Below are 25183 nucleotides of genomic sequence, written 5' to 3'. Positions count from 1 at the left end.
CTTTTGTATTTCTTCCTCGTTTCCCTCTTCTCCCCCGTCTCCTTCCCTCTTCCTCCTCCTCCGTCCGTGCTTCATCTTTGGTACAGGCTTCTTCTTCTTCTCTCTCTTCCTCTGTCTAACTCTCTCTTCCTCTGTCTAACTCTCTCTTCTTCTGTCTAACTCTCTCTTCCTCTGTCTAACTCTCTCTTCTTCTGTCTAACTCTCTCTTCCTCTGTCTAACTCTCTCTTCCTCTGTCTAACTCTCTCTTCTTCTGTCTAACTCTCTCTTCCTCTGTCTAACTCTCTCTTCCTCTGTCTAACTCTCTCTTCCTCTGTCTAACTCTCTCTTCTTCTGTCTAACTCTCTCTTCCTCTGTCTAACTCTCTCTTCCTCTGTCTAACTCTCTCTTCCTCTGTCTAACTCTCTCTTCTTCTGTCTAACTCTCTCTTCCTCTGTCTAACTCTCTCTTCCTCTGTCTAACTCTCTCTTCCTCTGTCTAACTCTCTCTTCCTCTGTCTAACTCTCTCTTCCTCTGTCTAACTCTCTCTTCCTCTGTCTAACTCTCTCTTCCTCTGTCTAACTCTCTCTTCCTCTGTCTAACTCTCTCTTCCTCTGTCTAACTCTCTCTGACTGTTGGCTTTGACATTCAAGGCTAATTATGTTGTATACCGTCCATTCCCTAACGATCCGGACGACAGTATAAACGGACCTCCAGCGATGCCTGTCCATACAGACACCCACCACAGTCATCACAGTCTCTTTGGAGTCTCTCTCTCTCTCTCTCTTCCTCTGTCTAACTCTCCCTCCCTCGCTCGCTCTCTCTCTCTCTCTCTCTCCCTCTCTTTCTCTCTCTCTCTCTCTCTCTCTCTCTCTCTCTCTCTCTCTCTCTCTCTCTCTCTCTCTCTCTCTCTTCCTCTGTCTACCTCTACCTCTCCATCTCTCTCTCTCTCTATCTCTCTCTCCCTCTCTCTCTCTCTCTCTCTCTCTCTCTCTCTCTTCCTCTGTCTACCTCTCCCTCTGTCTACCTCTCCCTCTCTCTCTCTCTCTCTATCTCTCTCCCTCTCTCTCTCTATCTCTCTCTCTCTCTCTCTCTCTCTCTCTCTCTCTCTCCCTCCCTCTCTCTAACTCTTTCTCTGCAGAAAATACTTGTTTGTCAAATGATTCGGGTGCTGCTGTCTCCAACCACACTTTAACTCTGCATTGATCTACTTTCGTGGATAGCTGGATAGGATCCAGACTATAAAAGGATTTAGGTATTGCTGGTGCCTAGGGGGCCTGTTGGAGAAGGAAACAACATATTTTATCATAAACCATGAATTAAACAACAACTAAACTGTAGTACAGTTATAAATCTCACAGCCTCTCACTGTACATTTATACAGAAGTCGCGTAGAAGGTGCTACATGTCATTTTTCTTTTATGATTTTAATTTACTTGTAGTATTTGAAGACTACAGTGTAGAATATGAATCTTTCTCACACTAGACTTGATCAAAACTTCCTGGAACCTGACTCAAGTGTTTTATATTCTGTCAGAACATCTGTTTTTAAGGTCTGTTCTGTTTCCTCCTAACTCATAGTTTGTCGTTAATTACTCACTTCCTTCCCTCACCCAGAATCCTTTGCAAAAAAACAACATGAACACACTCACCGAGTGGTGAAACGTCAATGGGAGAAAAAAAAGTTTGTATTTCTTTAGCAGCGAGAAGCTAGCTGCACCTAGATCTAGTCTAGCCCATCGTTGGGGTGGGTGGCAGCATGAATACGCCCTATCTACATGAAACAGCGGCCCATATGTGACATAGCATGGAGACAGGGGAATGTAAACAGAGGGATGTCTGGACCGCACTCTGCGCTCTTCTAAACCTTATCTCAGTATACACCGGGGTCAAGGGTCAGGGTCTGTTTGTGCAACAGGTTTATGGTGCCCACATAAGCAGATAGAGGTCTACATGGAAATGTGGTGCGAAGATAGGCTCCAAATAGGATTCCAGTAAATCCAGATATAACAAAGGCTCTTTATTGTGATACCAAAATGCAAGACCTCTCGCCATAACCTGTCACTCTCTCTCTCCCTCTCGCTCTTTCTCCTTCTTCCTTCTCCTCTCTAGATCTCTTTGTGTCTCCTCTCTTGCTATCGCTTTCTCACTCTCTCTCTCTCTCTCTCTCTCTCTCTCTCTCTCTCTCTCTCTCTCTCTCTCTCTCTCTCTCTCAGAGAAGAGAGTTGTATGTGTTTCCTCTTAACAGGAAATAGCTTTGTAAACAGAGAACAGAGTGCAGTTCGTCCCATGATCCCTGAGTGTTTATTAAGGTGGACTGTAGTCTGGAGGAGGCTGTCTGACGGCTGATGGATAATGGAGTAGTATTATGTGGGCCTGTATTCTGCTTCAACGTAGGTTCATAGTTCGCTTCATTAACCCTTTAGTCTCTATGACTGTTTTCGACTTCCTCTAGCCTTCACCGTACAAAGCCCTCAAATTCAAATGTGGCCCCTGACGCCTGCTTTGTCTAATTCTTCCCCTCAAATCAGGGGATGATTTAAAACCTGGGTGCAGCTCATTATCAGGTAGAAACAAGCTGGGTAGGATCTGAATTCCCCTGGTATAGACTATGGGGAATGAATAATGCCCAGGTTGTATAGTGTACAGAAGGTTTATATTCTGCTGTGGAACCGTGAATAGCAATGTGCTGTAACGTATACCTTACATGCCTGCTGTGACTTCCAGGAAGGTTGCCCCTGTCCCTGTTCTGTAGGGGGTCCTGTTTATGTCACCCCCTGTAGTAGGGCTTCAAGGTCCACAGTTGAATTTGAGGGCTTTATACTGTCAAGGCTAGAGTAAACCTCTGTCCCACCTGACAAACCACAGCTGTGTCCCAAATAGCACCCTATTCCCTTCATAGGCTTGCGGGCCCTGGTCCAAAGTAGTGCGCTACACAGGGAATAGGGCGCCATTTGGGAGGCGCCCGGTGTGGCCTGGGCATTTACTGCCATGTCAGACCGCTATGCTACACTAAACAGACATACAAGATACCAGACCCGGGTCTCAGGGATGGCTAACTCTGGAGGTCCCTTCCGTCTCCACTGAGTTAGATCCATCTGCTTTTAGTTGTTTTTTTTTAGCTCTTGTGGAATAATCTTCAAGGCTCTCTGAAACTGGATGAATTGGTGCCTCCCGGGGTTGATTGTCAACCTTTTTACTGAAGAATGTGTTTTGTTTTCTATCATTGATGTGCATTGACGTGTACACAGGGCTCGTCTGTTAAAAGAAGCCTCGTTTCTCGGCTTGACTCCCTGTCAGAATAAAGGTGAAATGAAAATAAAAGCACTACGTATACTTAGCACACCTATCGGACAGCTACAGTCTACTCCTGTTTATGTCTTCTGTGACAAAGTATGCCGCAGTGCACAAATACAGTACAATGAGTGCATCAAATGTTGAGCAAGTGTTCCGTATTGCTAACGCTGCTCTCTTAAAAACTAAACCACAGAGGACCAGTATTTTGCCTTCTCTTTATGCTTACTGCATGGCTTCAGGTGAGACGGAGTGGAAATGATACACTGTCAGGTTTCGGCGAGACCAGGAAGGTTGCTGTCAGGTTTTGCCCATGTAAAGACCATGGGGGGAGGGATGGATGGATGGAGGGATTCCTGATTCGTGTCAGGATAGAATTATTATGAAGCCGGTCCGACAGGCTGTCAATTTATTTATCCGCTCCAGGCAGGGAAGGAACTGCGCATCTGTCGGTGGACTCTAGTGTGTGTGTGTCTGTGTGTGTGTGTGTGTGTGTGTGTGTGTGTGTGTGTGTGTGTGTGTGTGTGTGTGTGTGTGTGTGTGTGTGTGTGTGTGTGTGTGTGTGTGTGTGTGTGTGTGTGTGTGTGTGTGTGTGTGTGTGTGTGTGTGTGCTAGCCTGTGTGCATATATCCGTGGACGTGTGTGTGTGTGCTAGCGTTTGTGCATATATCCGCGGACGTGTGTGTGTGTGTGTGTGTGTGTGTATGTGCTAGCGTGTGTCCATATATCCGTGGACGTGTATGTGCTAGTGTGTGTGCATATATCCGTGTGTGTGTGTGAGAGTGTGTGTGTGTGTGTGTGTGTTTGTGTGTGTGTGTGTGTGTGTGTGTGTGTGTGTGTGTGTGCGTGCGTGCGTGCGTGCGCGTGCGTGTGTGTCCTAGCATGTGCGCATATATCCGCGGACGTGCGTGTGTGTATGCGGTGGGGATAATATACCCTGTGGCGGGGACGACAGGCAAACGTTTAGACTACAGGGATGTGTAGGGACAGACAGGGGAGCTGGCGGGTGAAACATGAATGAGGGCCAGAGGGAAGACCGTAATGTCGCTTATTAGCTGGCCTGCACATAGTTTCACCAAATGGTGTAATGGAAAGCCCCAAAAAGGGTAACTTGCGTGTGGCGTCTAGAGTGTCCGTTTTATTCTGCGAATAGCTCATCGGGTTTTAGAACAGCTAGTTGACTGCATGGAGTCAGAGGAAGCTAAGTAGCTTTTGCACTTGCCTGGGTGCAACTGTGTTACCTTTATCAAGACATAAACAAACGCATAGATACCTTGTCAGAATATCTTTCTGTAGGTACAATATGTTAAGGCATGTTTAGGGAGAACAAGTATGGTAATGGCAGTTGATTTAAAAAAAATCCAAGTTACTCTTCAAACGAGTTGTGTGAACTGGGCCTGTGTACTGTATTATTCTGTACAAGGGAACCGAGGGGGTCCGTCTGTGCCACTGCTGAAGAGAGAGTGTCCAACTACAGATAGATAGAGCACTGTGCTCCTCCAGAGCTCTGCAAGTTATGACCTGCCCTTAAACAAACAAGAAAGAGAGAGATAAGAGAGGGAATGAGAGAGGCTGGATGAGGTTGTGCTGGCTGGCCAGACGACGAGGCAGGCAAGGAAAACAATGGTTCAATTCAGCTCTTAGGTTTCAAAATCTGCAACAAAAAAAAAACAGGGAATGGGTGTGGGGGAGAAGTTAGGGAGAGACGGGAGAAGTATGGGGAGGGTCAGAGGGTTTGTGGAGATGGGGGGAGAGAGAGAGAGAGAGTGGAGAGGGTGGGTGGTTTATTTTCCTCTACTGTATGTATAACGTCTGATGCCAGGAGAAGTTGTAGAAGAATCTCTAGAGGACTAGCATAGAGCCTAGGGGAACCCCTAGTGGCTGAGGAGGCCCCATCTATTTACCTCTTTGCTTTAAAGGCAAGAAGGGGGAGATGTAGAGAGAGATGGGGGGGGATAGAAATGGGTCTCTTGTTTTATTACGGGACTGACTGGGTTTGCTAGCTGCTTTCCCCTGCCCAGCTGGTTCTAATTAAAGTCATAGGTAGTTCTACAGTGCAGTGTTGGATGGATGAAACAAAGTCGGCTGGTTTTCCAGCATCAGAATCTGAACCAGTCCAGTTGAGTTCCCATGGCGCTACTACTTCCCCACAGACATTCCCCTCTTTCTTTCTTCCCTCTCTTCCCCCTCTTCTCTTCCTCTTTGTTCTCCTCGTGTTTTTTTTTTCGCTCATTGTTTCCTTCTTTCTCCCTAAATCCGAAGTACTGCGCAAATGGGAAACAGCTCCGGGTTGGCCACAGAGGGTAGAGAGTCAGGACGTGGAGGCAGAGAGAAGCAGAGAGAGGTTCAAAGTGCGGGAGGCGCCGAGTATTACAGAGGAGGTCCACTGAGCATGCCCCAACATGCCCATAACACAAAGCCTAGCCTACTAAAGCGTCCTGTAGTACAGAGTACTACACTTACTAGTATACAGTACTAGTCTTATCATTCTAACATTCTTTCTAACTCAGTAACGCGTTGGCACTGTTCTTGAGGTTTTTTTGCCCGTGTGAACTGTTGAAAATGACTTTTGCAATTACTGCTTTATCACCTGAAGGAAAGTTGATCGGGAACCGAAGAGTTTACAAACCAATGTGTGCCTAGCTTAGACACAGAGGAAATCAATTGGCCGTAGCCTACATTTTATTTCACGTGTTAACAACAGTCTCTAACATAGCTCCGCCTCTCAAACAGAGACAAAGGTGGGAAGAAAAAGTGGCCCATGATGTGAATTGTGAATTTGAAGAGTGCATAAAATCTGTCTTTAGTGTTTTGCTGTAAATCATGTTCAACATAGGGGCCGAGCGAGCCATGAGAGAAATTACAACTATTTGGCACGGCTCAGAAAAAAACTCCAGAGTTGAGAAACGAGCAAGTGGTTATTTAGAAGTACATGTTTATACATCCCACACAGAGAGGCTCTCTTCTCTCTCCCTGGGCTTTAAGCGTACCGTCGGGCAAAACCTCACACCGCGCACACACAAATACACACACGCAAATACACACACACAAATACACACACACAAATACGCACACACAAATACACACTTACAAATACACACATACACAATCCTCTGCCTCATGTTGTGTACAGGACTTCACTTAAACTGCTACGAAAATGACATACAAAACAATTACGTTGTTGTATTGTCAATTTTCTCCCAGTTTTAAGTGAAAGAGTCAATAACAGGATGCGGGCCCTTTGTGTGGGCCTCTCATTACCCCTGACTGGTCTTGGTATTGTAGTCCACCCACAGTGAGTGCTCGGGGCACTATCACACATTTGTTTACCTATGAAATGTATGAAGTTCTTTATGTTTAGGGCAGCAAGAGGGTGGGAGTCATTAGTGCCAAACACCATTTACACACAAAAAAAGAGAGCAAAGACAATACTGGGAAGTGGTCCAGTTTGTTAGCTAATAGGGTTCAGGTGCTGTCGTGGATGCAGTCTCGCTCTGCACGCGATGGTCATTAACTAGACGGACATACAAGAGCAAGAACAGATAGAGGAGGCTGGACTTCTCTCTCTCTCTGTCTCTCGCTCTCTCTCTCGCTCTCTCTCTCGCTCTCTCTCTCTCTCTCGCTCTCTCTCTCTCGCTCTCTCTCGCGCTCTCTCTCTCGCTCTCTCTCTCTCTCTCGCTCTCTCTCTCTCTCTGTCTCAATTTCAATGTATGCCCCTCTCTCTTAAACTGTAACTCCTCTCTCTCTCCCTCTCTCTTTGCCCCTCTCTCGCTTGCTCTATCTTGATCTTGATCTCCTCTCTCTCTCTTTCTCTCTCCCACCCTCTCTCCCTCTCTTACCCCCGTCTCTCTTTTCTCTGTTTATCTCCTCCCAGTCTCTCTTCTCCCTCTATTACCCCCTCTCTCTTCCCTCTCTCTCCTCCTGCTTTCTCTCCTCTCCCTCTCGTTCGCCTCCCCTCGCTCACTCTTTCCTCCCTCGCCCTCTCCTCTCTCGCTCTCTCTTCTAGTGTAAAGAGTATGAATCATGGCTCCATGGCTGGAAAACATCAGCCATTCAAAGGGGGATGAGCTAGTCACACGGCAGTCGGTGTGTGATCCTATACTATACACCAGAGGTGGAGGGAGCGAAGGAGGGAGGGAGGGAAGGAAGGAAGGAGGTAAAAGAGGGAAGGAAGTGAAAGAAGGAGGTAGAGGCATGGTAAAGAGGAAAGTAGAGGGGGGTGAAAGAGGGATGAGGTAGAGCGAGAGAGAAAGGCGAGGAATAGAGGGAGGTAGTGAGGTACAGAACAACACAGCTGAACTGCACTATAGGTGACTTGTATGGGGATGTATATATACAGTTGAAGTCGGACGTTTACATACACTTATGTTGGAGTCATTAACACTCGTTTTTCAACCACCCCACAAATTTCTTGTTAACAAACTGCGGTTTTGGCAAGTCGGTTAGGACATCAACTTTGTGCATGACACAAGTCATTTTTCAAACAATTGTTTACAGACAGATTATTTCACTTAGAAAAGTCCAGTGGGTCAGGTTTACATACACTAAGTTGACTGTGCCTTTAAACAGCTTGGAAAATTCCAGAAAATGATGTCATGTCTTTAGAAGCTTCTGATGGGCCAATTGACATAATTTGAGTCAATTGGAAGTGTACCTGTGGATGTATTTCAAGGCCCACCTTCAAACTCAGTGCCTCGTTGCTTGACATCATGGGAAAATCAAAATAAATCAGCCAAGACCTCAGAAAAAAAGTTGTAGACCTCCACAAGTCTTGTTCATCCTTGGGAGCAATTTCCTAACGCCTGAAGGTACCACGCGCATCTGTACAAACAATAGTACGCAAGTATAAACACCATGGGACCACGCAGCCGTCATACCGCTCAGGAAGGAGACGTGTTCTGTCTCCTAGAGTTGAACATACTTTGGTGCGAAAAGTGCAATCCTAGAACAACAGCAAAATACCTTGTGAAGATGCTGGAGGAAACAGGTACAAAGTATCTATATCCACAGTAAAACGAGTCTTATATCGATATAACCTGAAAGACCGCTCAGCAAGGAAGAAGCCACTGCTCCAAAACCGCCATAAAAAAAACAGACTACGGTTTACACATGGGGACAAAGATCATACTTTTTGGAGAAATGTCCTACTTAAATAAAGGTAAAATAAATACAAGTATTTAAGTGGCCATCACAAAGCCCTGACCTCAGTCCGATAGAAAATGTGTGGGCAGAACTGAAAAAGTGTGTGCGAACAAGGAGGCCTACAAAAATGTGACTCAGTTACACCAGCTCTGTCAGGAGGAATGGGCCAGAATTCACCAAACTTATTGTGGAAGGCTACCTGAAATGTTTGACCCAAGTTAAACAATTTAAAGGCAACGCTACCAAATACTAATTGTATGTGAACTTCTGACCCACTGGGAATGTGAAAGAAAAAAATAATTCTCTCTACTATTATTCTGACGTTTCAAATTCATTAAAATTAAGTGGTGACCCTATCTGACCTAAGACAGGGAATGTTTACTAAGATTAAATGTCAGGAACAAATACATGTATTTGACTAAGGTGTATGTAAACTCCCGACTTCAACTGTATGTGTGTGCATGTAGACTGTTTGAACGTTTCCTCTTCGGTGTGACAGGAAGCCGTTTATCTTGGGTGTCGTTATTGTATCTGTCGTTGTAGCAGTCCGAGAGAGGCCCTGCTCTTGTAGTGATAAGACGTGCGTGCTTTCAGAGACACTTCTGTCGGTTGAACATCTGCAAGCTTATTATACAATTCACACACACACAGCCTTTTACCCTTTAACCTTTTGGCAGGTGGCACGAACCTGGTCATTCACGTGCACGCGCACGCCCACACAAACACATACACACATACAAACTGCTGTCGCCTAAGCACGTCATCAAGGCATCCATCCAGAATTGTCCTTCCACCGCCAGATGGACAACAGTCAGACAACAAAGAAAGAGAGTTTGTCTCTGTCCTAAATAGCACCCAATTCCCTATATATATAATGTACTACTTTTGACCAGAGCTCCATGAGCCCTGGTCAAAAGTAGTGCTCTTTATAGGGAATAGGGTGCCATACTAACTCTCTCTCTTTGTCCTCGGAGTGTTGTCTCACTGTAATGTGATTATTCTGGACGCCTTGTTGATTTGGTAGGCTACTTGTTGATGGGGGTAGACTACATATCCCATTACTGTCAGGATATATATACCATGCTCATCCATTAGGTGCCCAGACCATCCCTGGCTCCCTGGCTCTCTCTCTAATATCAGGTTATAGCGGTGGGTGGGTAGATTGGATTGACCTTGAAATTAAAAACCTTTTATGGTTCTGTTTGGTCCTACAGGAGACTGACTGGTGGGTTGACCTTCTATTACTAAAATAATGATGAGACTAGACTGCCGCCCTCCGCCCAGCGTGGACAGCTGTGGTCGGCGGACCGGCTGCCTGCCCTGAGGTGTTGAGGTGGCTGTGGGGGTCGGTGTGTGTCGGTGTGTGTGCGTGCGTGCGTATCTGTCTTACACTCTCTACTCTCTCTTCTCCACTAGGTTGAGTAGCGATGGCTTGAACGTGAGAGTGCCAACTTTGTGGTTTTGAAGGGATATGTTGGCGTTTCCCTAGTATTGGAAACATTCAAAAGAATATTTGGTTTTGAAGTAAATGAAGATAAATTATGACGAGCGTAGTGCCATATCAAAGTACATAGAAGGCGATGGTCAGTGACAGGCGATCATTAGGAAAGACGAACCGGAGCTAGATGACTCCAAAGCCTCTAATCATAGGCTATTCACCATAATATACACTGGCAGCAGTAGGATGGTAATTCAGTCCTGATGGATTGAGTTCCGCGGGCCGGGCAGAGTTCCTACACTGACCAAACCACTACAGACCATTCTCCTTTTTAGACTCGGTGACTCCCGTCCATTTCCAGCTCTCAGGGCTACAGTCAGCCAGTCAGTCAGGAGAGAATAGAGGAATGTGGTATTGCCGTTGCTGCTATCTGACCGGCCAAGTGGCAATTTTGCGGCCTGGTCTGTTTTCCTCGTTTGGCCTCCCCTCTGCGGAGGCCTGTGTATGTGTATTTGTGGGCGGGCGTGCGTGCGTGTGCGTGCGTGTGGACCGGGCTGAGCCAGCCCTCCAGTCATTCCTTTGCTGTGTAGTCAGAGCTTCACGTCAGTGTCGAGGTTAACCCCAAAGACCTAGAGACCAGGCCACAGATGTTCTGATAGGGAAGTCGAAGCTCGTTGATTGGTTAAGCCCTGCGAACTGTTCCAAGGCTTTGGTTTGGTCTCTGTGCTCCAGTAACAGCAGCAGGATAACAGCACCACAACCCATCTAGTCCTGCCAGGGCTGGCTCCCTTTACGTGGGGCAGGCAACTGCTATACTGGAGTCCTGGGCCCATATTCATAAAGCACCTCAGAGTAAGAGTGCTTTTATAGAATTCGATCCTCCCTGTCCATAAAATCGTGTTCATTAATGATCTAAGAGGAAGCATTTATCCTATATCAGCACTCCGACGCTGAACCATATTCTCTCGAGTTGGTTCGCTGAATTAAATAGCAGTCCCTGGTCCACATATCATTTAATGGATATGCCATTTAGCAGACCTTTTTATCCAAAGAGATTTAGTCATGCATTCATACATTTTATGTACAGTACTCCCAGGAATTGAACCCACTATTCTGGAACTGCAGGCACCACGCTCTATAGGGCCACGGTCATGACCCAGTCATGAGCCCTCATTGTCAGCCCAAATAGAAACACTGTCTTCTCTTCCTCCCTTAGTCATTAAGGAACAAACATGGGAAAGTAACCATACCGCATAGCCGCATACCGTACATGTATGCCAAACCATGAAACGGTGCTCTCTCTCTTTCTCCCACCCCTGTCTCTCTCTCTCTCTCTCTCTCTCTCTCTCTCTCGCTCTCTCTCTTTCTCCCACCCCTGTGTCTCTCTCTCTCTACCTTTTTCTCTCGCTCTTTTTCTCTCCTTCCTAACCCTGATGTATGCTACATAGTTAAGTACTGGGCAATTTACTTGGCAATATCGATATGCCATCATCCTTTTAAGTGGTTTGCCTTTGACTTTGCATTTCCCCTAAAATTATCTCCCAACATCTGTGTCCTGTGGGAAAGGTATCTTGGTGTTTTGTTGCTGGAAACAAACAAAACTCTCTCTCTCTCTCTCTCTCTCTCTCTCTCTCTCTCTCTCTCTCTCTCTCTCTCTCTCTCTCTCTCTCTCTCTCTCTCTCTCTCTCTCTCTCTCTCTCTCTCTCTCTCTCTCTCTCTCTCTCTCTCTCTCTCTCTCTCTCTCTCTCTCTCTCTCTCTCTCTCTCTCTCTCTCTCTCTCTCTCTCTCTCTCTCTCTCTCGCTCTCTCTCTCTCTCTCTCTCTCTCTCTCTCGCCCTCTCTCTCCCCCTCTCTTTTTTCTATATTTTTCTTCTTATGATACAGAGAGCTTGATAATGGCTGTGGATCCATAAATAGCATTAGCTGCAGCCTGTAGCTCACAACACACACAGGAAATGACTGGGCGCCCCACCCAGCCTGCAGCCGACCGTACCTCAGGGGCAGAGCTTGCTCTAGGCTAGTCTGTACAGCAACCACACGCTCTAGCTAACTCCAATGTAGACTATAGCAGTCAGCCACATGCTCTTAGGCCGTACCTCAGAGCCAGGGTTAGCTCTGTGCTGTAGCCTAATGTTTGCCTGGCTACCCAGACTCCTTTCACGCCTGCAGACATTCACTTCTTCTCTGCAATGAGTCTGGATCTGAGTGCCTCCCTGACCCTTCACAGAATGCGAACACATTCGGGCCGTGCTATTGGTCCAGAAACGTATGGGTTGGGCCAGAGCCAGAACACACGTGGGTAAAGCATTGGTTTTGATACTCTGATTGGTTTGACGATCCAATCACTGTTGACTTTGTCTTGTGTACAACACCCATCATTCCCCTTGTCACCACAGACGAGTAAAGTATGTAGCAAACGACAGAGCAGTGTGAGTTGTCAGGCTAGCCTAATGTTGCCTACAGCAGGCCATCTCTCTAGCTAACTCTGGGCTAGCCAATGTACAGCAGGCCATCTCTCTAGTTACCTCTGGGCTAGCCAATGTACAGCAGGCCATCTCTCTAGCTACCTCTGGGCTAGCCAATGTACAGCAGGCCATCTCTCTAGCTAGCTCTGGGCTAGCCAATGTAGAGCAGGCCATCTCTCTAGCTAGCTCTGGGCTAGCCAATGTACAGCAGGCCATCGTTCTAGCTAGCTCTGGGCTAGCCAATGTACAGCAGGCAGCCGGTCTCTCTAGCTAGCTCTGGGCAGCCACTTACTCACATTCCAACTGGGAAACTTCTAGACTTATAGCAAAGTACTATGAGAGTCACTTATCTCTGTGATTGAAATAATTAGTGTTGGTGTAGCAGCCCCCATCAAGCCTTCTGACAGGCCCAGTCAGGCCCACTCAGGCCCAACCAGCCCAGCCAGGCCCAGTCAGGCCCAACCAGCCCAGCCAGGCCCAGTCAGGCCCAGCCAGGCCCAGTCCAAGCTGTAATTCAGGCTGAACAACATGCTTTATTGATTTAAGATCTGTGGTGAAGGCAGAGAAAGCCCCTGGCTCTTTCAGCGCTCATCAGAAGTGGCTGAGCACAGTGGGTGTGTTGTGTCCAGCCGGGTATGAGGGTCGAGGGGAGGCTGAGAGTGGGAACAAGGAGGCTCTTGTTCTGATCTGGATCTACAGACGGGAAAGCGGAGAGACGGGAAAGACCAGAGCCCTAGGGTTCAGTCTGGACTGCAGTCTGGAGTCTGGTGGAGTCAGTCACCAGTGTGTCCGACCCCAGTATGTACGACTATTTGTCACTGTCTGTCTCCTCCATTTGTTTGTCTCCTCTCTCACTCTGTCTTCATCTGCCTCTCTCTCTCTGCCTCCCTCTCTCTCTCTTCTTCTCTCTCTCTCTCTCTCTCTCTCTCTCTCTCTCATATCCCTCATTATCTCCCCTTTTCTCTTCCCTTCCCTATCTCTCTCTCTTTCGATTCTGACTTATTTTAAGAAGACCACCTTTGAGATATTAGACTAACGGACAGAAATAGTCGCAGCTCATCCGGCATTTCTGAAAACAATTGGCTTTGTTTTTTTCGCAAACATACTTGGTGTCTGCAGCTCTACTTTTAGGGGACACAAACATAGATTCGAGGCCTGGCTGTGGACATCTGGAGTATGTCTCAAGTCTCCAGTTGAAACATCTGACGTACACGCCCGCACTTAGTCCCCTATGAGCCTCGCTCGCTGTCAGGGCTTCTCCTGGGGATGAGAACAAATGAACAAGGGAAGGAGAAAACGTAGTTAGACAAATGGGGAGGGAGGTTTTATAATCTCATCTATTAAAGCTGGAGTCAAAGTTAAGTCCCAAATGAGCCCAAAGCCAATCCTGGCTGACACACAGACACATGCAAGAAAGCACATGCACGTGCACACACACACCATGTGTTTTACTATCCTTGTGGGGATCCAAAATGTATTTACATTCAAAATCCTATTTTTCCTAACCCCTAAACCTAACCCTGACCTTAACTCCAACTTTAAGCCCCTAACCCTAAACCCAAACCTTAACCTAATTCTAACCCTAAACCAAACCCTTTAAACTCAGCTTAAAATAGTCTGTCCTTTACTATCCTTCACTATCCTTGTGGTGACTTTTGGGGATTTCCGGTACCTACGAGGATAGTAAACAAGCCGAGACACACACATACATACAAACACACACACACACAGCCACACACAACAACAACAGCAGGGGTTGGAGAGAGGGAAGGAGAGCCATCTTAGGGGCTGTAGTTTTAGTCTGTTGGCTTGGAGGAAGAAGATAACTGTTTCAGAGTTACAGACGTTAGCAGAGAGCCTGTCAACAACATCTTTGAGAAGTGAGTTCTATGCTGCTTTCTTCCACTGTCCAGCGCGTATTGCTTTCAGGTTTGCGTGCCGGTGTGAAGTTATGTTTCTCTCCCTCTGTTCTGTTTCGCAGCGACCACGAAGAAAGGCAGTCCAGGGTGGGGGGTGGAGAGAGCAGTGGGGTTCGGAGGGAATGGACCGATCACTCTAGCGAAGAGCACAACCGCCACAACCTCTGTGGATGGGGTCACGTTCTCCGAGGGAAACCTCCTGCACCAGGTATACAGTGTCTGCCTGCCTGTCTATCTGCCTGTCTGCCTGTCTGTCTGTCTGCCTGCCTGCCTGTCTGTCTGTCTGTCTGCCTGCCTGTCTGTCTGTCTGTCTGTCTGTCTGTCTGTCTGTCTGTCTGTCTGTCTGTCTGTCTGTCTGTCTGTCTGTCTGTCTGCTTGTCTGCCTGTCTGTCTGCCTGTCTGTCTGCCTGTCTGTCTGTCTGTCTGTCCCCCCAGCCCGAGGCCTCTCTCTCTCTCCCCCTCTGGGGTTTACCCGAGGAAGCTTAGCTGGCGTGAAGGGCAAGCACCAACCTGTCCCCCAGCTCACACACACTATATGACGCCTCTCATACCCATCTACATGTAAAGAAACCAGCCTCACTCCTTCCCCTCCAGTTATACGAGAAGCTATTTGTTTTATGTCTTGACATGACCGAAACTCCTCCATCCTCCTCCATCCTCCCCGAGAGTTAGGTTAGGGATTACTGTCTCACGTCATCAGCCTATATATCATGCATACTGTATACCATAGATATAGAACCCCTGTATACAGTCTCAAACAAATATGCTTGATTATAAACCCTTGGATATTTCAACAACCTCCGTATAGCCTCTCATACATGTATGTTCAATACCAACAAGGGAGAACAAAAAGAGGTGGATTCAACCACTTGCCTAAGCACACATATAGAGTCATTTTCTTGGAGTAAACACCCACATTCCCTCCCCTCCTGACTAAATCCTGAGTTTGACTCTCTCATTTCATTACCCATGGGCAATGCCCTCCCTCTTCTCACTGGGGCTAATGCTAGGAGTGTTAGCGTGCTGTCCCATTTCTCGGTGAGGGTTACGCTAGTCCTCATTAGCGTTTGTTTTATTGCTAAAGATAACCATCGCCATCTCCAGGGAGGTCTCACCACTGACCACACACAGCACTATTCTCTCCAGTAGGGACTGGTCTAATGGAGGGTGGTGCTAGACTGATTTATGACTGATTATCCGCCTTGATAGTTTGGTAATGCTGGGCAGTTTGTAGTTTAATCTTAACTTTCTTCCTCAGTCGCTGTCCTGGTGTCTGCAGTAAATCCACACAGAGAACAAACGCTGCTCTTCTGAGACACAATTGTGTGTTGTTTTATTTTTATTTTTTGTGTGTAGGCCTATGTGCCAGGTAAAGATTAATGGGGCTAGTTGATTCACCATGCAGAAAACTTGTTCAGTGCTATCTGGGAGCATATGTCATGAAGATGTTATAAACCACGTTATCGTCTTGTTGTCCTGTAGTCTTTCTCAGGAAATAATTAGAGTAGGTGGGTTAGAATCACTCACTATTACCCTCAAACACATACACAGTGGTGTAAAGTACTTTTAAGTAAAACATACTTTAAAGCACTACTTAAGTTGTTTTTGGGGGTATCTGTATTCTACTTTACTATTTATATTTTAGACAACTTTAACTTTTACTTCACTACATTCCTAAAGAAAATATTGTTATTTTTACTCGTTACATTTTGAATGTTTAGCAGGACAGGAAAATGGTCCAATTCATGCACTTATCAAGAGAACATTCTGGTCATCCCTACTGCCTCTGATCTGGTGGACTCACTGAAACACAAATGCTTTGTTTGTAAAAAAAAATTACATTTTAAAAATAGATAAATATTAACTTTGACAATTGGGTACTTTTTCCACCACTGCACACACACACAAATACTTTGGCCTGTATTCCTAAACCTGTACATTGGCTAAACCTGTTGTCTGTGCTTTATATGCTGAAAATTTGCAGCAGCTTCCAGTAAATCCGTAAAGGCCCTTTATTGTGATATCAAAATGCAGGACCTTTTGCATACCCTGTCACTCTCTCTCTCTCTCTCTCTCTCTCTCTCTGTCTCTCTCTCTCTCTCTGTCTCTCTCTGTCCGTCTGTCCCTCTCTCTCTCTCTGTCTCTCTCTCTGTCTGTCTGTCCCTCTCGCTCTCTCTCTCTCTCTCTCTGTCTCTCTCTCTCTCTCTCTCTCTCTCTCACACACACACACTCACACTCACACACACTCTGGTGGTCTATTGTTTACAAGGTTCAGGATCCTGTGCGTGACAAGTAGCTATATTCCCCCCGCTCTGTTGTATTGTCACATTTAACACCTGAACAAAGGAATGGCTAATTACATGGGATGTTTACCCAAACCTGAACAAACACACACACATGCACACACACACACACACACAGACACACACCATGGCTACTTCTCCCTCCTTCAACAGCCGACCAGAATTCCTCCTCTAATTTAATTTGACTCCTTTATTGCCCCTTATCATTCACTACGTCATGGGATTCATTTTTATTTCTTTCAGGTTATGTTTATTTGCCCATCTTCACGTCGAATAGCTGAGTGTGTCTTGTTTGACGTATGAAGTATGAACATATGTTAACTTCATAATAATATAATACTATTAAGTTCATAAATAATAAGGTCATCGTGTTTATTTTTGTCTGACTGTGCCTCTCTGTGTCTCTAGGCCCTGAACGGCTTTGTGCTGGTGGTCACGGCGGAGGGATACGTGTTCTACTCCTCTCCTACTGTTCAGGACTACCTAGGGTTCCACCAGGTAAAATAGGTCCTTTTGACCAACACTGACTGACATACAGTGCACCCACATTATGCATATACTGCTTATAAATGTATTATGTATCGGTTATTCAGGTGTTATGAAGACCCTACAGTATGTAGGTACCTTTCAAGTCACTTCATAGCAGCCATATTACCTAGCTAGCTAATGGTATCATACATGTCACCTCATGGCAGCCCACATCACCTAGCTAGCTAATGGTACCATCTCATGGCAGCCCACATCACCTAGCTAGCTAATGGTACCATACATGTCACCTCATGGCAGCCCACATCACCTAGCTAGCTAATGGTACCATACATGTCACCTCATAAATGTCAATATTGTCACAGTTGAATAATTTGCTGGCCAGCTGAGCTTGTTGGACATTCTAATGTGACTCCTCAACTTTAACAGTAATCTGTCAAAAAGCCTATCATCCCCAAAGCGTATCAGTCATAACTGAAGTATCAAGGCTATAATAGGAAGCATAAGTGCATGGAGTTGCGATTGATAGGCCCCTGGCTCCCCTTCTCATCACAGACATGTATTCAGACCACATTTAAATGGATGTATTTATAAGTCAGAAGTTCATCGGCCAACAAACTCCAAACTCTCGTTCTGTGCGCACACGCACACACATCATTCCCAGAGAGAGACCTTGACTGAGGTCAAGTACGAGTTTTAGGAAGCCTAGGGGAGAAGAGAGCGAGCATCAAATCACACACGCTCGTCTCACACAGCTCTCTGTATCCGTCAGACCTACGTTCCCAGCATTCTTTTCACGGCGGAGCGGTTAATGGATGGAAGGGAATGGGAAAACACACGAGTCATGTGTGCTCGGAACACATTGGGCCCAGAAGCACTGCATGCCCTCTGCAACACGATGCATGAGCCCGGGTCATTGGCCCATACACACACTTACAGTACACACACACACACACACTTACAGTACACACACACACACCTACAGTACACACACATACATACAGTACACACACATACAGTACACACACATACTTACAATACACACACACTTACAGCCAGGGGTGAACGTAAAGCGGTCCAGTACGGCGTCCCGGCAAAATTCTATGATTAGCTCCATAAGCGTGTGTACATAGGACGTCCCGTACGGGGAAGAAATGAAATCTACATTCACCCCTGCTTACAGTGCACACACACACACACACACACATACACATACACATGGTGCATGGCCGAGTCACTTGCCTAAAGACAGACGTCACACTGCAGGAGAGAGGCTCTAATCAAATCAAATCAAAATCAAATGTATTTATAAAGCCCTTCTTACGTCAGCTGATATATCAAAGTGCTGTACAGAAACCCAGCCTAAAACCCCAAACAGCCAGCAATGCAGGTGTATTCTAATGAATATGTTGATGACTCATGCTCCAAACAACAACACACAGGTATGCACACACACTCACAGAGAGTCCTCTTGGAATATGGGGGTTGTTTGTGCCTCTGCACCCTAGTGAGCTTTGCTCTTTAATGAGAGATGCACAACCCATCCCACTCCTTCCCCCTTCCCACAAAACATTGAATGGAGCAGACAGTGGCGTATTAGGGCTGCCAAACCACTAGAGGGCAGCACCTGTTAGTTCGTATTCCCAGGAGACATTTGGAAATGACTGAATCTCATGCACTTCATATATTCCTCTCTAGTCTGTACTGTATATTGTCTTTTACACTCTTGTCTCCCTCTTTGTCCTGTCTCCCACAGTCAGATGTGGTTCACCAGAGTGTGTTTGAGTTGATCCACACGGACGACAGGGCCTTGTTCAGACGTCAGCTCCACTTCGCCCTTAACCCCAACCAGTTTGATGCAGAGCCAGGGACAACAGAGAGTGAGTAATGCACTATGTTAGTACTCCAGTCTGCTATGTTAGTACTCACACCCTGGTTTTCTAAGCAAGGGGTGTCGAACTCATTCCATGGAGGGCCGAGTGTCTGCGGGTTTTGGGTTTTTCCTTTCAATTAAGACCTAGACAACCAGGTGAAGGGAGTTCCTTACTAATTAGTGACCTTAATTCAGCTGTAAAGTACAGGGGTGGAGTGAAAACCCGCAGACACTCGTCCCTCCGTGGAATGACTTTGACACGAGGACTAAGCCAACCTTTGTGGAAAGATTTGATATTGCTTGAACATTTTTTTTGTATAGTTAGCTGAATATACAGGATAATAAACAGGCAGCCTAGCTGTAAAGAGCATTGGGCAAGTCACGGAAAGGTCACTGGTTTGAATCCCAGAGCCAACTTCGTGAAAAATGTGCCCTTGAGCAAGGCACTTAAACCTAATTGCTCTTGTAAATTGCTCTGGATAAGAGTGCCTAATAAATGACTAAAATATAAAAGATATATAAATATACAGTTACTGTACCGTAACTGTGTGTACTGTAGGCCTGCAGCCTAACAACAGCAGTGACATCACCAGCAACATAGTGAGCTACGACCCGCAGCACATTCCTCCTGAGAACTCTTCCTTCCTGGAGAGGAGCTTTGTCTGTCGCTTCCGTTGTCTCCTGGACAACTCCTCTGGCTTCCTGGTACAGTAAACTAACAGTCCAACCACACACAACAAGAGGCCTAACGTCCACAGATTAACTTTGTATTAGTAATTTAGTAGTAGTGGTTCAAATACGACCTTTGCATCCACAGAATGAGACAATATACGCAAAACAAAAACAATACAATATATATATAAAACTTACCTCAGTGTAGTTGTATTTAGGATCTCTGTTTATCCTCATGTGATCACACAGAGAAGTCCCTTACCTTTCCTCCTCATTTCCCTGTGTCTTCAACTCCAGGCCCTGAACTTCAATGGGCGTCTGAAGTACCTCCATGGCCAGAACAAGATGTCAGATGATGGTACCATAGACCACCCCCAGCTGGCCCTGTTTGTGGTGGCTACCCCCATCCAGACCCCCTCTATCCTGGAGATCAGGACCAAGACACTTATATTCCAGACCAAACACAAGCTGGATTTCACCCCCACAAATGTTGATACAAGGTAACACTCCCATCCAGTGTTATTATTAAAGTACACTACAGTATGTGCACATCCCTTCAAATTAGTGGATTCAGCTATTTCAGCCACACCCGTTGCTGAAAAGTGAATAGAATCGAGCACACCGCCATGCAATCTCCATAGACAAACATTGGCAGTAGAATGGCCCGTACTGAAGAGCTCAGTGACTTTCAACAAGATAGTTTGTCAAATTTCTGCCCCAGTCAACTGTAAGTGCTGTTATTGTGAAGTGGAAACGTCTAGGAGCAACAACGGATCAGCCGCGAAGTGGTAGGTCACACAAACTCACAGAACGGGACCGCCTAGTGCTGAAGCGCGTACCGCAAAAAATTGTTCTCAGGGGGCCTCCCGAGTGGCGCAGTGGTCTAGGGCACTGCATCGCTAGAGACTCTGGGTTCGAGCCCAGGCTCTGTCGCAGCCGGCCGCGACCGGGAGGTCCATGGGGCGATGCACATTGCGTCCGGGTTAGGGAGGGTTTGGCTGGTAGGGATATCCTTGACTCATCGCGCACTAGCGACTCCTGTGGCGGGCCGGGCACAGTGCACGCTGACCAGGTTGATAGGGGCACAGTGTTTTCTCCGACACATTGGTGCGGCTGGCTTCCGGGTTGGATGCGCGCTGTGTTAAGAAGCAGTGCAGCTTGGTTGGGTTGTGTTTCGGAGGACGCATGGCATTCGACCTTCGTCTCTCCCGAGCCCGTACAGGAGTTGTAGCGATGAGACAAGACAGTAACTACTAAACAATTGGATACCATTAAATTGTTGAGAAAAGGGGGTAAAATTAAAAAATAATAATAATAATAATTGTTCTCGTTTGCAACACTCACTACCGAGTTCTAAACTGCCTCTGGAAGCAACGTCAGCACAATAGCTGTTCATCGGGAGCTTCATCAAGTGGGTTTTCATGGCCGAGCAGCCGTACACAAGCCTAAGCTCTGGAGCAGTGGTGATGGATCACGCTTCACCATCTGGCAGTCCGAATCTGCCTAATCAGCCAATATCACTGCCCGACCTCACTAATGCTCTTGTGGCTGAATTTTAAATGTATTTTAAACCTTTATTTAACTAGGCAAGTCAGTTAAGAACAAATTCTTATTTACAATGACGGCCTACCAGGGAACACTGGGTTAACTGCCTTGTTCAGGACCAGAACAACAGATTTTTACCTTGTCAGCTCTGGGATTCAATCCAGCAACCTTTCGGTTACTGGCCCAAGGCTACCTGCCTAGTGGTTAGAGTGCTCTAACCACGCTCTGACCACTAGGCTACTTGGAAGCAAGTCCACACAGCAATGTTCCAAGATCTAGTGGAAAGGCTTCCCATAAGAGTGGAGGCTGTTATAGCAGCAAAGGGGGGACCAAATCTATATTAATGCCCATGATTTTGGAATGAGATGTTTGACGAGCAGGTGACCACACACTTTTGGCCATGTAATGTCTATCTAACGTTATAGATAACGTTATTCCTTTGTGTGTGTTATAACATTCATATTAATTTCTAAATGATTTATAAGCATTTGTAACGACTTATTCATGAACATTACTATGAATTGTAACCACAAACTGTAGAGATCAGAAAAAAGGGAATAATTAGTGAGCGTTTCTAATGTTATTCCCCCTGTGTGTTATTGTGTGTCAGAGGGAAGGTGGTTCTGGGTTACACGGAGCTGGAGTTGTGTATGAGAGGCTCTGGATACCAGTTCATTCACGCTGCTGACATGATGTACTGTGCCGACAACCATGTCAGAAGTGAGTCGTCACGTTTCCAAATCAATATTACAACTTTCTTATTTGAATGTTTGAATGAACTAACAAATGATTGAACGGATGAATGAATGAATAATTGAAGCAACAAATGGATTAAACAATGAATGAATGAAATGAACAAAAACAAATGAGTTCTCTGTATTTGCTGTACCCGACCCTGTTTTTGACAGTTTCCTTGTGTCTGTTTCCCTCCTTAGTGATAAAGACAGGTGAGAGTGGTCTGACTGTGTTTAGGCTCCTGGCCAAGAATGGTGTGTGGATCTGGGTTCAGGCTAACGCCAGACTGATCTACAAGGGAGGGAGGCCCGACTTCATCATGGTCAGACAGAGACCGTTATCGTGAGTAGAGTCATCATCTGGACAATCCAATCCAAGATTACTCTGCGCTGTACTCTATCGTACTCTACTCTACCGTACTCTACTGTACTCTACCGAACTCTACTCTACTCTACTCTACCGTACTCTACTCTACCGTACTCTACTGTACTCTACCGTACTCTACTCTACCGTACTCTACTCTACCGTACTCTACTGTACTCTGCGTACTCTACTCTACCGTACTCTACTGTACTCTACTGTACTCTACCGTACTCTACTGTACTCTACCGTACTCTACTCTACCGTACTCTGCCGTACTCTACTCTACCGTACTCTACCGTACTCTACTCTACCGTACTCTGCCGTACTCTACTCTACCGTACTCTACTCTACCGTACTCTACCGTACTCTACCGTACTCTACTCTACCGTACTCTAACGTACTCTACTCTACCGTACTCTGCCGTACTCTACTCTACCGTACTCTACCGTACTCTACTCTGCCGTACTCTACTCTACCGTACTCTACTCTACCGTACTCTACCATACTCTACTCTACCGTACTCTGCCGTACTCTACTCTACCGTACTCTGCCGTACTCTACTCTACCGTACTCTACTCTACCGTACTCTGCCGTACTCTGCCGTACTCTACTCTACCGTACTCTACCGTACTCTACTCTGCCGTACTCTACTCTACCGTACTCTGCCGTACTCTACTCTACCGTACTCTACTCTACCGTACTCTACTGTACTCTGCCGTACTGTACTCTACCGTACTCTACCGTACTCTACTCTACCGTACTCTGCCGTACTCTACTCTACCGTACTCTACTCTACCGTACTCTACTGTACTCTACCGTACTCTACTCTACCGTACTCTGCCGTACTCTACTCTACCGTACTCTACTCTACCGTACTCTACTGTACTCTACCGTACTCTACTCTACCGTACTCTACTGTACTCTACTCTACCGTACTCTGCCGTACTCTACTCTACCGTACTCTACTCTACCGTACTCTGCCGTACTCTACTCTACCGTACTCTACTCTACCGTACTCTACTGTACTCTGCCGTACTCTACTCTACCGTACTTTACCGTACTCTACTCTACCGTACTCTGCCGTACTCTACTCTACCGTACTCTACTCTACCGTACTCTACTGTACTCTACCGTACTCTACTCTACCGTACTCTGACGTACTCTACTCTACCGTACTCTACTCTACCGTACTCTACTGTACTCTACCGTACTCTACTCTACCGTACTCTACCGTACTCTACTCTACCGTACTCTGCCGTACTCTACTCTACCGTACTCTACTCTACCGTACTCTGCCGTACTCTACTCTACCGTACTCTACTCTACCGTACTCTGCCGTACTCTACTCTACCGTACTCTACCGTACTCTGCCGTACTCTACTCGACCGTACTCTACCGTACTCTACTCTACCGTACTCTGCCGTACTCTACTCTACCGTACTCTACCGTACTCTGCCGTACTCTACTCTACCGTACTCTACCGTACTCTACTCTACCGTACTCTACCGTACTCTACTCTACCGTACTCTGCCGTACTCTACTCTACCGTACTCTACTGTACTCTACTGTACTCTGCCGTACTCTACTGTACTCTGCCGTACTCTACTCTACCGTACTCTACTCTACCGTACTCTGCCGTACTCTACTCTACCGTACTCTACTGTACTCTGCCGTACTCTACTCTACTGTACTCTACTGTACTATACTACTCTATTTTATTCTAATACTCCTTTTTTTTCCTCAAGAAATAATGAGGGTGAGGAGCAGCTTCGCCAGCGGAGACTCCAGCTGCCTTTTAACTTCGCCACTGGGGAAGCTGTTCTCTACGAGGTGGGCCTCTCTCTGGACGTAGCTGACGTTCCAACCCAGAGCAAGGGCCCTAAGATCAGGAAGATGGCCGAAGAAATGGCCCTGGACCCTGACTCCCTGCTGGGCTCCATTCTGAAGCAGGACCAGGCCATCTACATGCAGGTACAGCAATTTACTCTGTTTTACCGTATTCCCTATATTATGCACACATTTTGACCAGGGCCAATAGGTCTCTAGTGTACTATGTAGGGAATAGGTTGCCATTTTGGACACAGACAATGTCTCAAATAGCCCCGTAAGGATGGGTCGCTAAGGATGACTTGAGACGAAAAGTATTTTATTAATTCAATCATTCATCCATGCAGACCAGCCCCAGCGAGCCCTCCAGCGAGCCCCCCAACCCTCAGGAGCTGTGCTCCTGGGAAGACCAGGCCTTCAGCAACAGCCACGCAATGGCCAACGTGCCTGGTGATTCCTGGCAGTCCCAACACCACACTATGCCCAGGCCGGACGCGAGCATCAGGGAGGAGTCCACTGTACAGGACCTGATGGAAACACTGCAGCAAATCATCGGGGACAACAGCCTGTGTTCCAGGTTTGACTACTACTTCTACTGTAGAATAAATAATAGAAATGAATAAAAAAACAATAGTAGATTACAAAATTGAAAGGTGAAAGTAAAGTTGCTTTGTCTTGCAACACTATCATGACTTAGAGTGCAGTATTTATTGAGTTGCACAGCACTAACGTTTGTTAGCACGTTTCTCAAACTGGCTTTGGCCATGGAGGGAGCAGGCCTGCCCAGGCAAGTGCAGGGGTTGCCTAGCAACATGTGCCCGGAGGGAGTCAACTTCTGCATAGCGCCACAAATTTGTGAATTTGTTCGGACCGAACAGCTAACATGACAGCTAAAATGACTTTGAAAAAATAAAATTTCAGCTGATAGGGAGAAGTATGTAACAGAATAACTGCGTTATAGTATTCACTAATCATAAACTATTTACATATGATGATGCATCTAGTGGAAGAAGTTTAGAAGTTTGTTAGTGATGAAAATATGTTGTGGTAGTTGAAGACTAAACCATTTTTTAAGGTTGAGTAAGTTTTGTCCACAAATGTCCATTATATTTCTCTCCCCAAATGATAACCTGAAACATTTCTAA

At 46.3% G+C, this 25183-nt stretch overlaps 1 protein-coding gene across 2 annotated transcripts in view; it reads left to right on the top strand.

Moving 5' to 3' along the window:
• The window catches only part of ahr2 (aryl hydrocarbon receptor 2), a 110894-nt gene that overhangs the window by 79536 nt on the left and 6175 nt on the right, over positions 1–25183 (top strand). For both annotated transcript variants that reach the window (XM_090240485.1, XM_021608873.3), the window contains exons 3-11: positions 14297–14442; positions 16946–17035; positions 18780–18903; positions 19456–19601; positions 19866–20068; positions 21724–21833; positions 22049–22190; positions 23957–24182; positions 24386–24615. In XM_090240485.1, coding sequence (XP_090096611.1) covers positions 14297–14442; positions 16946–17035; positions 18780–18903; positions 19456–19601; positions 19866–20068; positions 21724–21833; positions 22049–22190; positions 23957–24182; positions 24386–24615 — 1417 coding nt within the window. The remainder of the gene's footprint in view (positions 1–14296; positions 14443–16945; positions 17036–18779; positions 18904–19455; positions 19602–19865; positions 20069–21723; positions 21834–22048; positions 22191–23956; positions 24183–24385; positions 24616–25183) is intronic.

This window comes from Oncorhynchus mykiss, chromosome 7 (genome assembly GCF_057628025.1).
Source record: "Oncorhynchus mykiss isolate SJ-2025 chromosome 7, ASM5762802v1, whole genome shotgun sequence".
Classification (NCBI taxonomy): domain Eukaryota; kingdom Metazoa; phylum Chordata; class Actinopteri; order Salmoniformes; family Salmonidae; genus Oncorhynchus; species Oncorhynchus mykiss.
The sequence above is the reverse complement of the archived record's forward strand: the minus strand, read 5'-3'. Positions and strand labels throughout refer to the sequence as shown.